At 44.3% G+C, this 14427-nt stretch overlaps 1 protein-coding gene across 1 annotated transcript; it reads right to left on the bottom strand.

Annotated features, from left to right (window-relative positions):
• Positions 1-735: 735 nt before the first annotated feature.
• CLRN2 (clarin 2) lies at positions 736-13046 on the bottom strand. Its single transcript, XM_004773406.3, has 3 exons — positions 12574-13046; positions 6594-6773; positions 736-3874 (listed from the first exon to the last, which is right to left on the bottom strand). The coding sequence occupies exons 1-3, from the start codon at positions 12824-12826 to the stop codon at positions 3609-3611; spliced, it is 699 nt and encodes a 232-aa protein (XP_004773463.2). The 5' UTR covers positions 12827-13046; the 3' UTR covers positions 736-3608.
• Between the last annotated feature and the right edge of the window lie 1381 nt (positions 13047-14427).

The raw sequence follows: 14427 nt of genomic DNA, 5'->3' as shown, positions 1-14427 counted from the left end.
CAGTTTGACTTCGCCTGGACTGCTAGCCTAGAAGGAGTGGGTCCTGGGAGCCCATCAGATACTTCGGTGAGCATTAGAAGACACCCCCTCTGGGTGGGAACTTTCCTGAAGTTGCAGGCCATTGCAAGCCAGGGGGCCATGGGCTAGATTAGAAGAGCTACCTCTTGGGCAAGGGGTAACCCTCACAGCCACATGCAGAAGCCCTGGGAAGGAGCCTTAGAGGTCTTTCAAGAAAGGTAGTCACGGTGCAGCAGGGAAACCAATGGCCTTGGCATTACGTAGATGGGGGTTGACTCCTTTCTCCATCACTTACTAATAGGGTGGCCTGAGCAAAATACTTCAGTTCTCTTGACCTAAAATTGCTCATCTGTAAAACAAAGACAGAGATGCTTATTTTGAATAATTTTCAGAAGGAGGAAGAAAGTATGGAGGGTGCCTGGCCCACGCTAGATGGTGGTCATTGTCATGTAGTTTGGAATTTCTCATTTTGTACTTGAGGAATGGAGACCTTGAAAGGGCTGGGCCTCACCTAAGGCACATTAACCTCTTTCCCCTGTTTGACCCCCAGCTGCTACCGAGGGTGACTTGAAGCATTAGGCACGAAGTGAGTTTGGTGACTTTCTTCTAGGTGTGGGGAAAACATAACCATTTCGATGGGCTCTGGGCCTGAGATTTTTTCCATTCACACAAGTGAAACACTTACAGCCCATTTTGGTGACTTTGAACATCAGACACTTAATTTTTAAAGTAGGAGTTTATTTCCTATTTAGACTGTCATTAGCAACAGGGAAACACTCAAGTCTGCAATTTGGAGGAGGGGGAATAAGAGCCTATGAATCACCTTACTTACTTCATAAGAGGAGTGGAGGAGGGTCCCTAGGACCTCATGGAACATGATGCTGTGTTTTTACCAGGTTCGGTGTTACCTCGTGGTCACGGTTTAAAACTTTCAAGGTGTTATAGATGCTTCTGAAGCTCTTGAAAGCTCTGGACTCAGTTTCCAGGAAAATTCACAAAAGCCTGCAGTTGGACTCCCTGGAACCCACTATCTTGGTCCAGGTTAGCGTCTTGATGAGGTCATTCCACTGTTAGAGGCAAAAGTGAATTTCCTCTGCCCGTGTGCGGCAGTCTGCACACCCTTGAAGCAGTGATCACGTTGAAGGCTGTGGCTGGACTAATGTTGTTAGTCCAGTGTGAATCACAGGGATTTTTGTCTGTCTGTTCTCTTCTCTACTCCCAGCCCCTAGATCAATTTCAGTACTCACTGAATGAATAAATGTACCAAGACTCAGATGGTTATCTAAATAAACTTGCCAGTCTTCTGTATGATTTATTTTTCAACTGTCAGGAGGACTTTATGGTAAATTTAATAGGACATGGATATTTCTGCTTGTTTTCAACTCAGCACCGCACTCTGGCACTATCTCTTGGATCCATCTCCTATCACGTTAACCACCCCTTCTAGCCCTGTGCCATCTGCATATTTGATGAGTGACATCAGTCTGGTAAACAGTACTGCCTCTGTGTGTGGGATGGGGATAGAAGGCTGGAAGGGACAGATGGGCCAGCAGGGAATCATGAGCAATTAGAACAGAGAGATGCCATGGAAGCCTCCAGAAGCTTAGCATTAAGCAAAGTCGGGTGTCATTTTTGATGGAGCGAATTTAGGGAATGAGATGACTTTTACTTGGCATGAAGCCAGGAGACCTGACAAAGGAGTCACCTCAGCTGGCATTGTAGGAAAGTGAGTTAATGGAGTTTTGTACCTGTATGAGCAAGGATTCTCCAGACAAATAGAATCAACAGGATGTGTGTGTGTGTGTATGTGTATGTGCGCAAATTGAGAGAGACAGACAGGCAGAGGGAAAGAGAAATTTTAAAAAAGATTTTATTTTATCTATGAGAGAGAGAGAGAGAGAGAGCATGAGCAGTTGGAGGAGCAGAGGCCGAGCGAGGAGCCCCATGGCGATCTCGATCCCAGGACCCTGGGGTCATGACCTGAGCCAAAGGCAGATGCTTAACCAAATGAGCCACCCAGGCGCCCCAGAGAATTTTTTGTTTACACTTGATTTAGCCAAAAGGCCGAGAAGCGATGAGATTTTTTTTTTTTTTTTTAATTGGTTCACATGACTGTGGAGACTGGCAAGTCCAGGCTGGGGTGGCAGGCTTGGGATTGGATCTCCAATCCAAGTAGAACTGCAGTTTGAGTCCCCTGGCAGCTTGCTGGCAGAATTCCCAGTCCCTTGAGGGAGGTCAGTCTTTTTCCTAAGGCTTTCAACAGATTGGGTGAGACCCACCCACATCTTGGAGGGCTATCTCTCCTACTCAAAGTCTACTGATTGACACGTTAATCCTGTCCAAAAAATACCTTCACAGAATCGTCTAGAATAGTGTTTGACCAAATATCTGGGTACAGTGGCCTGGCCGAGTTGGCACATATAATTCACCATCATTGTACTGCTGAAGGGAAACCCAACACAAAGCAACTGGGTTTATCTAACTGGTGAATTAGAACAACATTCTAATCAGTCTGGGTGTTCGCATGTCTCTAGGCCCGCTGTGTAATTCCATCGCTTGTCCTCCCCCACCCCCCCCCATTGCTGACTCATCCCGAAATGCCCTTCTCCAAACCTGCTTCCTTCCCCACTGGAAAAACTCTACTCATCTTTCGAAGTTCTGATCAAATGTCAGCTCTGTGATACTTCCTTTAGTACCACATCCCATGCAGGAGAATGAATTCCTTCCCTCAGTCCTTCATGCACCTACTGTCATAACATTTATCACATTGCATTCCACCTGCTTGAACATCCATCCAACAGCCGATTAGCAAAGTGGTTGCAAGTATACAGTTTGGTTTTAGACTTCCTCAACTGAATTCTGGACCTCAGCAAGTTAACTGATCTCTGGATACATTAGTTTCTTATCTATAAGGTGGAAATAAAGTACCAACAATCTGAATTTATAGTGAAGACCCCATATATATAGGACTCTTAGATCAGTGTCCAGTATATAGTAACCACTAAAAAAAAAAAAAGAGAAGAAATTATTTTTCATTCTTAGTGTTATTGTTGCTATCTGATGCCTGTCATGTGGAAGGATTAAATGTTTCTGGAGGGAAGGGGTGTTACCATATGCCTCTTTACTTCCACCCCTCATATTTTGTGGAACAGAACAGGGGTCTATAGACATTTATTGGAGTGTTCATTACCTTATATCTGTAGAAGACTCTAATCCCAGATACATATATTGATTCAAAGGTTGGCAACATATTGCCCATTTAAACCTCATCACAACCTTGCGATGTCTTATTACCTCCATTTTACAGATGAGGAAAGTGAGAAGCAGGAATTAAGTGAATTGTCCAGTGTCCACACAGCTGGCAAATAGCAGAGTCTCTAACTCCAAGGTCAGTGAGAGGGAAGGGCAGAGATGCCGGGAGTATGGGAAAGCTTTCTTTTCTGGTCCAGGCACCGCCCTGCCTCTCTCCACTTTCTCCTTCTTAACTTCCAAAACAGGGGCGCTCTGGACTGCAAAGCCTGCGCGCAAAATGTGGTGCCGGGTCCCACTGCAGAACTGACTCAGGAAAAGGTGTGAGCCGCAGGGGACGATCAATACAGGATATCCTCAGCCGTGACCGTGGCCTCTTCGATTTTGGTCTTAATCTCCGGGAGCGGAATTTGACTGATGGCCACCACTACCAAGTTCGCAGCGTGGGCGGAGGCACTGGCCACACAGATCCAAAAGGACTCTTCGTACCGTTCCTCCACCACCACGAAGCGGAAGAGCCTCTCCTGGAAGTTGGCGATGCGCTCGGTGAGGTCGTGAAACTCGACGGCGGCCATGAAGCTGGTGATGGCCAATGCCACGACTCCACCTGCAACCCAAAACGTCACCCTCATTCAGCGCTCCTTGGTACAGCTGTACTGGCCTTCTGCAAGAAGGCACTTCTGTACCACATGCGACACGTTTGCTTTGGGTTGAAAAATTCTTAGGGTGACACAACAATTTTTTTTTTTTTTTCCTCAAGCAAACTTTACCCCCACCATGGGGATCTACCTCCGGACTCCAAGGTGAGAAGTCTTTAATCATCCTTAACCACCCTTTAATCATTCCCTTATCTTTTTTTTAAAAAAGATTTTATTTATTTATTCGACAGAGAGAGATCACAAGTAGGCAGAGAGGCAGGCAGAGAGAGAGGAGGGAAGCAGGCTCCCTGCTGAGCAGAAAGCCCGATGCGGGGCTTGATTCCAGGACCCTGAGATCATGACCCCAGCCGAAGGCAGCGGCTTAACCCACTGAGCCACCCAGGCGCCCCTAATCATTCCCTTATCTTAAGGATAAGAAGAGGAGGTAAGAGAAAGAGGAGAGGAAGCAGATAGGGGGATCTGGAACGGTTCCAAACTTCACTCACTTTCCTACCTGTTGCTTCCAACCTCCGTGTTCTGGCAGTTCTCTCTCTCTTCCTTTTTGCTTTTCTACTGGTTGGTTTTAATTAATATTTTAAAAACACATTTATCACGCTTTTTGCTTAGATTATTATGTCTTTGTTAAAGGAAATTTGGACACCAGAGAAAGTCACAAAGATGAAAATACAAATTCACTTTTATCCTAAAAGCTGGGTATAAATACTTTGAACATTTTAATGTGTTTCTTTACATTTCTTCCTCTTTAACAAAATTGTATTCTGAAACTTTTACTTTGTAATGCTCTTTTTTTTCCCCTTTACTTGAACATTTTTCTATATTGTTAAGTATTCTGTTATAGCACCACTTTAAACTGGTGCATAATATGTTCTAAAAGGAACACACCTAACCAATTTAATTAAGTTTTTTTTTTTAAAGATTTTATTTATTTATTTGACAGAGAGAAATCACAAGTAGATGGAGAGGCAGGCAGAGAGAGAGAGAGAGGGAAGCAGGCTCCCTGCCGAGCAGAGAACCCGATGCGGGACTCGATCCCAGGACCCTGAGATCATGACCTGAGCCGAAGGCAGCGGCTTAACACACTGAGCCAACCAGGCGCCCCAATTTAATTAAGTTTAATTGAGTATGACTTTATTTCTGGATATCTAGATTGCATCTAAATTTTGTTACTATAAAGTGCTGCAATGAACACCTTTTTATATACATCTCTGTACTCTTTTCCAGTTATTTCCTTAGCATAAATCCCTATTTGGATTAGTTTAATTAAAAAATATTCATATTTTGGGGGTGCATGTGTGGCTCAGTTGGTTGAGCCCCACTCTTGGTTCAGCTGAGGCGGGGATCTCCATCCAGGTCATGGGAAAAAGACCTGCCTCAAGCTTCACGCTCAGGGGGAAGTCTGCTACTCTCCCCACCCCCTCTCTGCCCCTCCTTCTGCAATCTTTAAAAAATATATATTATTTTTATGCCTTTTAACACTTTTAACACTACAGTTTTGTTGAACTGCCTTTTTAAAATATTCTCATCAATAGTGATTGAGAGCGCCATCTCTCTGAAGCAGTAACTTGACAGAAAGGAGCGTTTATTTAATCGTAGGACTAAGCACTTTTTACATGTCAGCCACTAGGAGGGTTCATGTGGGTGGAGCCAAGACACCTGCAGTCTGGAAGGGGCCAGCCATGTATATAAGTAATTCTATAGGATGGTTGTGGTCTGCAAATGCAGGAAAATACACAGTAACTGATCTACTGACATTACATTACTATACCTGGTAAAACAACATGATCTCTTTGTACACTTTTTGGTCACTCTGTATAAGGCAAAGATAGGGATAGGTTATTGCCATCATGATGGTTAACCATTTGACTGAGGTTTTTGGAAACAACTTCATTTCTGGGAATCTTGTTATTTTTTTGCATATGGCTTTTTACGTGCATAACTAAATGCTAAACATGAATTAAATATGCATATTATATAAGATATTATAATATAATATATTATGCATAAATATATAGATATAGATATACATATATCTATATGTATGTAAAGTATAATCCCAAATCAACAGACACTTTTGTTTTTTGTCTTGAAAAATAGGTCATGATGGTTATAATTGATACCACGATTAAAGGAAAGACAAAGGGCTTAGACTTAGTTGTACATTGGTTGGAATCCCACCTCTGCTACCTATTGTTGTGTGGCCTTGGGTAAGGCTTTTAACTTCTCTGAGCTTCAGGATCTTCGATCCTGCCTCATAAGGAGGTTGTGAGCTTCAAATGTAAAGAGGCCAGGTGCCTCATCTTCTGTCATTTGGAAGGCTCCCCCCCACCCTCACAGCTGTGGGCTCACCTCTTCCCCTTCCCACAGTGCCCTCTCTTCCCCCTTCCACCCCCAGCGCTCTTCTCTCCTCTCATCTTACTCCCACCTCTCCTCTTTGCTCCAAGTCCTCAGCCACTCATGCAAGCCACCAATTTGGCTCTTTACTGTGACAGAGATTCTGCAACTTTCAGTAAAGAGGACATTCATGCCCATGAGTAAGGTTATAGAATAGGGAAGTAAAGACTGAGGTGGGCGTTCTAATTCCTGCACACCTTCCACCTACCTACTTGGAACTCATCCTGGTGGTGGCAGTGGACATGAATTTCTCTCCCTCTCCCTTCTCTTCCTTACCTGCAAGGACGTTCCATAGGCAGATGCCCCCAGGGCCATTGACTGCCCTATATGGAACCTGGATCATGTTGAGAATGGCAAAGCCCATGCTGACCAGAGCCAGGGCCAAGGCCAAGAAGAGGAGCAGCAGAATTGTCACATGGAGGCCTGCATTGAGTTCCTTCACCAGGTGTGGGAAGACTGGAAAGAGAAGACACAGCCAATATTTCAGTGGCAGAGCTGGGCTCAAGTGTATACAGTCCAGGCTTGCTTACTCCAAGGCTTTACTAGAGTGGAGAGAGGGCAAGGCAGCAAGGTCTGGGTTTTCAAGAAGCAGGAGACTTCTTCTTCTTCTTCTTTTTTTTTTTTAAAGATTTTATTTATTTATTTGACAGAGAGATCACAAATAGGCAGAGAGGCAGGCAGAGAGAGAGGAAGGGAAGCAGGCAAGCAGGCCCCCTGCTGAGCAGAGAGTCCGATGTGGGACTCGATCCCAGGACCCTGAGATCATGACCTGAGCCGAAGGCAGCGGCTTAACCCACTGAGCCACCCAGGCGCCCAAGCAGGAGACTTCTTGAGATGAACACATGGACACCAGATTTGCCACTTCTCATTTGGCCAATAATCCTCTCTTTCTTGCAGTGGATGCAAAATCTGAATATGCCCTGGCTAGCCCTGGGATCTGGTGTGAGCTAATGCACACAAGCCCTAGCTGGTGGCTCTTTAGCAAAGGAGGTGGGCAAGAGAGTCAGTCAAAGAGGGCCAACTGAAAGGATTTAATCTGGGTCAGAGAGTTGCTTTCATTAAATCAGACAGGTACAAGAGGATTCAGGTACACCTGTGAAGAGTGTAGAAGGGCATAGCAGAGTGAAGCCTAGACCTGGCATCCAAAGATCTGGGTTCAAATCGCAGTTTCGCTCATTTGCCACAAGTATAAAATAGAATCCTCTGAACCCTGCCTCCCTTACCCATCTTACCAGATTGTTGAGTGGATCAAGTGAAACACATGGGAATAATAATAGCACTTAATAAGCATTGATAGGAAGCTAGGAGCATCACCTTGGATCCCTTGGCAAGGTAGTCATTTTTCCCCATGTATGATGGACACTTACTTTTCATGTGCACCATACCCTATTAGAATATTAATTTTCCATATTCATGTGGCAGGATAATTTAGTGAGATCTTAATTTGTACCTGTTTCCTCTGTATTGCTCATGACACAGTAGCCATGAGAAGTGAATGATACGGTATGGCAGATACTGCCTGGGAAAGACTGAGTTCTCAAGATGGCGGCTGGGGCTGTTGCAGTTCTGTTGTTACTCTCTGACTTACGAAAAGTCACAGGACTCCGCAGAGCCTCAGTTTGCTCATCAGTATAATGGGGTAGCAATAACTGCATATGAACTGAGAGTTACCAACTTTTGCTGAGCACAGCCATGTCAAGTGCCAAACCCTTTACATCATTATGTCATTCAATGCTTGTGACAAGGATGTAAGGTAGATTTTATGAAACCAATTTCCACCTAGGTTTGGGCATTAAGTCCCTTATCTTTGGGCAAGGTGACTCTGAATTCTATATGAGATTATAATCCTGGATCCATATGATATATAGAGTTTAGATCGCTGTTTCCAGTAATCACACTGAAGAGTTTAAAATGATGGAAGCTAAAGAAAGCCCGAGCATACCCCTTCTTCTGCAGCTACTTCAGGGTTTCTACTGAGCACCTCCTGGTCAAATCAGGGTCCACTTTGTGAGTTTGAACTCCCGGCTTCATCCTTTGATGTCATGATCAGCCCCTTCTTGTCCCTTCTGGGGAGCCAGGACTCGAAGCTTTCCTGGTTCCACCTCACTCCCCTGAACCCCGTTCCCCTCTGGCTCTTTGCTGGCTCCCCTGCCTCCCTGTAGTCACAGAAGTTTGGTGCCTCCCAAGTTTGAGAACTAAATATTGGTCCTTCTCCCTTCAAAATTCTTTCCACTGAGAAGTTTCCAGACACTCCACATTTACATCCTAGTTCTAATCTATCTTTCTTTCCAGTTCTGTATTTCCATTTGCATTTATCTCCATGTGGTTATCTTGTGGGCATCAGAAACTTTACCCTGAGCGTCTTTCCAAGGAATTTTTCTTGCAAGATTTCTCTTTAACCATGGCTTCTCTCCTTTCTTAATGTCCCTTAGATTTTTTTTTTTTCTTTTCAAATGTTCAGCCCTGCATGAGTGAATGTTGTGATAGACTCAAGTCTGTCCTTGACCTGCAACAGTGCAAAACCAGCCAACACAGCATAGCTCGGCTCCAGAGAACGTTTTCAGAGAGAATCAAACCCAAGGTGCTGTGAATGGAAGTTTATATTCCCTCCTCTGGGACACCCCAGGGCAGCTGGGAAAACTAAACGTTCTTGAACGTTATCCTACTCAGAGCTGGTACTAAAACGTCTTTTATGAGTCTCACACAATTCTGGTGCTGCAGAGAGCAGACCATGTTAGATGAGCCCCCAGGGGGCTGTTTTCCTCTGGGAAAGAGGAGGAGGGAAAGGGACATTTATTGAGTTCCTCCAGTGGACAAACAGAAAGTGCTCCTTTGCTCTGGCTTCTGGCAGAGGGAGTTTACATTCTTGTGAGCTGGGATGGCAGGGGTTTAATCAGCACTGCTGTGGAAGGGTTCAGTCTTTGTCTATCCTCCTCGGGGCTCCTTCTACTGCAAAGCTGGTATCTGCCTCAGCTCCTTCTCCAGAAATGGTATTTGTGCTTGGGGATTCCTAAATTATGCTAGACCTACCAACTGCCGCCTCATATCCTCTATTCTCCATTGAACTGTGCTCTCCCTGTCATCCCCCACAAAAAAGAAAGGTTGAAGTCCTAATCTCCAGCATTTCAGAATCTGACCTTATTTGGAAATAGGGTATTTAAGAGCTAATTAAGATGAAGTTGTTAAGATGGGCCCTAATCCAATGTGATTGGTGTCCTGATAAAAGGGGAAATTTGGACACACAGACACGTGGAGGGAAGACCATGTGAAGAGACACGGGGAGGATGCCATGTGAAGACTGGATGACATGGCCACAAGCCAAGGACCCTCGGGGCTACCAGGAGCTGGAAGAGGCAGGGAAGGCTCCTTCTCCCATAGGTTCCAGAGGGAGCATGGCTCTGTCCACAAGCTGATTTCTGAATTCTAGCCTCCAGAACTATGAGAATACATTTCTACTGTTTAAGTCACCTAGTTTGTCATAGTACTTTGTTACGGAAGCTCCGGGGAACTAATATACCCTATGATTGTTGGGGTAACCACTCAGTCATTTCCAGTGGGATCTGTCCACCCTGGAACCTCACACCCCTAGGAATCCCCATTCACCCACCACTTCCCCACGACCCTTTGCTGGATTCTAGGAGAACAGTAAGGACTACTGGGGAGATGCCTAGCTTTGGGAAAGTCACCGGTCACAAATTCCAGAAGGAGCAACATGGTGGAAATTAAGAAGTCTGGCATCAGACTAACCTGGGTTGGGGTCTGGCTCTAGCACTGAGGGCTCTGTGACCTTCAGCAAGTTGCTTAACCTCTCTGAGCTTGAGTTTTCTCCTGACTGGCAGGGTTGTGGAGGATTAGTGTAGCATGGGTCACAAGTTTGGTGTCTTGCAGGGGAACATTCAGAACAGATGAATTTAAAAGTACTTTATTGTTGGGGTGCCTGGGTGACTCTGTGGGTTAAGCCTCTGCCTTTGGCTCAGGTCATAATCTCAGGGTCCTGGGATCAAGCCCCGAATTGAGCCCTGCATTGAGCCACGCATCAGGTTCTCTCCTCAGTGGGGAGCCTGCTGCCCCCACCCCCCTGCCTGCCTCTCTGCCTACTTGTGATCTCTCTCTCTGTCAAATAAAAAAATAAAACCTTTTTAAAAAAGTACTTATTGTTATTCATTAGACCAATGTTTTTGAGTGCCAGTGTTTTGAAGCATTCTTCTTGGGGCTTGAGATCATCAATGAATAAGACAAGATCCTTGTTCTTATGGCACTATATACTAAAGGGGTGGAGACAGATAATAAATAATAAACATAACACATAAATTATCTAGTATGTAAGAAGGCAGTTATCATGGTTACATGATACATCATGTTATATAATTACCAGGGGCTATTTTTATTATATTCCCTAAGCACTGTCTGACTACAGTCTCTGGAATCATGCTGCTTTTAATTGTCACTCCCTTGTTCAAACTTGAGAACTTCCTTCATGAGGTTCTTTCATTTCCATTAATGATGACTATTTAAAAATTGTGTCTTCTCTCCTTCAGTTTTGTGTGTGAGTGTGTGTGTGTGTGTGTGTGTGTGTGGTTTTGAAAGAATCCCAAGCTTCCCAAAATTGTAAGAATGGTACAAAGGAATTTGGTTTTTTTCTCCTGAACTACTGCAGGTAAATTGTCTCTGCAGCCCTGAGTACGTTAGGGTCTATTTCGTTAAGAAAGAGATTGCCTTACAGAACCATAGTCCCCAAATCACTGAGTTAATGCTAGCACACGACGGCCACTTAATCATGACACTCCATTCAAGTTCCACCAATTTTCTCACCAAGTGATATCTTTTAAAGCAAACAGACCCAATGCAGAATCACCTAGTGTATATCATTGTCATGGTCTCCTTTTGATGACCTTAATTTTTAATTCTTTATGTATATGTGTTTTCCGTGTGTGGGTGTGTGTAATGTTTTTAGTGGAACTATTTTTCCAATACCCTTGGTCCAATTTAATTGCTGGATAAATATAAATATTCCCAGAGATTTTTTTCCTGAATATCCATAACAAATATGAATTTCTTTTATGAATATAAGTGATGCTAGCTCATATTATTATATTTGTTAATGGCTTTAGCTTTCTGTCTTTATGTATTTTTTATAAAATATTTTATTTATTTATTTGACAGAGAGAGAGAGATCACAAGTAGGCAGAGAGCGAGAGAGAGAGGGAAGCAGGCTTCCTGCTGAGCAGAGAGCCCAACACAGGACTGGATACCAGGATCCTGGGATCATGACCTGAGCGGAAGGGAGAGGCTTTAACCCATTGAGCCACTCAGGTGCCCCTATCTTTAAGTATTTAATAAGATACTTAACCCTGGGCAGGATTCTAAAAACTACAATTCTGAAATGTAGAAATCAAATGAGTATAAGTCCTTATCCCCTTGCATTGCATTATGTTGATGGATTATGTTTGTGTAGGACACTGTTCTCTTGAGCGTTCTAGTTGATTCTAAAAACTTGCAGAATATTGACTTTTTTGCTTTGTTTTTTAATTCCCAGAAGACCCTTTGTAAAACTGGGCTTGGATTTCTGCTCTATTTACACCCAGAGCAGCTCTAAGGTCAGCCTGGATGTCAGCAGATGACCCTGACTACTCACAGTCGTGGAGGGCAGTCAGTGTCTTGCCCCAGGGCTCCCCTTCAGGGATCACCCAACTTGGGCTCTCAACCCAAGTAGTGTGATTCCAGAGCCCCGGCACACAGCCTCTTTGCCTGTTCTCAGACTGTGGAGGTTTTATATAAATAGAAGTGGAAGCGTGCTGGGCTGGCTGAGAACATCCCAGTCACGTGGCAAGTGTCCGACGTCTGGCTCTGCTGTTTCCTGGCTGGGGGACCTCAAGCAAGTTATATAACCTCTCCAAGTCTCAGTGTAGTCCTCTACAAAATGGAAACGTTAATAATTCCTTCTTCATAAATTTGTTTTAAGGCTTAAGAGAGAGAAGCCATGTAAAACATTTAGCAGAATGTCTGATACTCGTAAACGTTCAATATTTTAATAGTTATTTCTAATAGAGGTGAACTACAAAAGTATACAAATCCCCATTTTTAATGTTTCTATAAGCTTCTGCAGGAAAGAAAGAAATGTTCTTGGTGCTGAACAGGAATGTCAACGTGCCTTAAGTTGAGGCAGAAGTCAAATTCCACAGCTAGACATAAGCACTCTTACAAATTAAAAAAATAAAGTGTCCTAAAACAGCTTGTGTGCCCCAAATATACTCACTCGTGAATTGGGACTGGCGGCCCCCGAGCCCGCACTGTCGCACTTTACATCCTTGGAAGAGCCCGTAGTAAATATCCCCAATGAACTTGACCAGCTCTGGGTCGGTGGCGTTGACCAGGTCCACTCCAGTCTGACAAAGGATTTTCCCACTCAGCCAGTGGGGCGCGGCCAGGGCAACAACGATCAGGATAAAGGAGGAAAAGCTGAGTAAAGATGCCAGCCCATACCACGCCTTTTTGAACCATCCAGGCATTCTAGTGGGTGCAGGTTATCCTGCAGGTGTCCCACGGGTGGCGAGGGTGGTCGGCATTCTCTGGACACTCTGCGGTCTCCGGCTCCAGGGTCAGCTCTTCCAAACACGGCATTTCAGGATTTCGAGTGCATCTCCCGGTCCTCCCTCACTGCCTGCCTCCACAGCCTATGTTTACTACCAGCACATCCGGAAGTTTCTACAGAGACCGCCTTCACCTGACTCAAGTGTAGAGGCGTGTGTTACTGAGGGAAGTAACCGTATATCTCCCACTAGACTACTATTTCAACAGTGGGTTTAATTGTTCCTTTCAGGTATTTAAATAACCCTGGCGTGGACCTCTTGATGGCCAGGAAGTTATTAGCAGGCAAAAACTAGGTAGATCTGACTATAAAGAAACACTAACTATTCTAAAAAAAATGCATGCAACAGAAGGAAACTGAGCATGTAAGGGTTAGCACTTGAATGCTGCCCACAATGCATGGTGTCAGATGTCGAGCTCGGGGCTGTGTGCCTGGGCATTTCTTTCTGTGAAATGTCACTGCTGTCAGAATCTCCAGAACCGTTATTCATACCTTGGGATGACCTCTGTTCTCAAGGCTCTTAATTGAAATGTGTAGACAGGCTATATGATGCTTGGATTTATCACCGGGTGAATCTGCTGTGGGTAAATTGCAGTAGAAGTCAGCTTGTGGCTGGACTGGGGCAGCCTGGACCCCGACACTCACATTCCTTTCCTCCAACAGCACCGCCCCCACCAAAAACCTTATGTCTTCTGAAGTGGGAAAGAAGAGTCTTTTTCTAATGTGTTAGCAAATGATCGCCTTGTCAGGGGCTTTACTTCTAATACTGAAAATTTGTGTGTGTGTGTGTGTGTGTGTGTGTGTGTGTGTTTTCTTTTAATGTATAGCCATAGGAATGAAATATTTCCTACTTTCTATCTTATACCGTGGCTTTTCAATTTTGATTTTTAGTCTATTACTGTAAGCCAACTGACGTCATGTGAGCCTGATAACAGCAACTCTCAATTGTTTTGGGAAGTCACATTTGGCAGAAGTGGCACAGGACATTGTTTATTTGGTCACCGAGGTCTAGAGGGGGGTTCAGGAGTTTGCATTGTTAATGGATAGGAGTTCCAGAAACCTCACTTGGAATGCAATGAGGGGCCAGAGGGACATGGGAATGGAAACATTAGTTTCCTTCCTTATAGTGGGGTTTACTTCTGTGGTCTCTCCATAATGAAAATAAAACAAGAGTGTCTCTGAAGCTTGTGTAGAACTTTTCCTCATACAGAAGGCTTTTACTAGATGCTTGTTGTCTCCCCCGCCCCGGTCCCCACAATGCTGCAACAAGCCTTCGTGGCAGGCGAGGGACGAGGGATGTTCTATCCTGATGATCCCTCTCATGAGAAAACTGGATGTCAGGGCTGGGGCTGGAGTTCAGGTCTTTGAAATATAGCAGGTCATCTTCATCACAATGACCTTGAAATAGCAAATGTTTTTCTGGTAATAAAGACATACAAAAGGCTGAGAAGAGGAGTTGACATATTAATAAATGACCAATAATGTTTATTATTCTTATAGTAATGTTAAGCATGCTTTGGA

Source organism: Mustela putorius, unplaced genomic scaffold (assembly GCF_011764305.1).
Source record: "Mustela putorius furo isolate JIRA1106 unplaced genomic scaffold, ASM1176430v1.1 tig00000083_pilon_pilon_pilon, whole genome shotgun sequence".
NCBI lineage: Eukaryota > Metazoa > Chordata > Mammalia > Carnivora > Mustelidae > Mustela > Mustela putorius.
The sequence above is the reverse complement of the archived record's forward strand: the minus strand, read 5'-3'. Positions and strand labels throughout refer to the sequence as shown.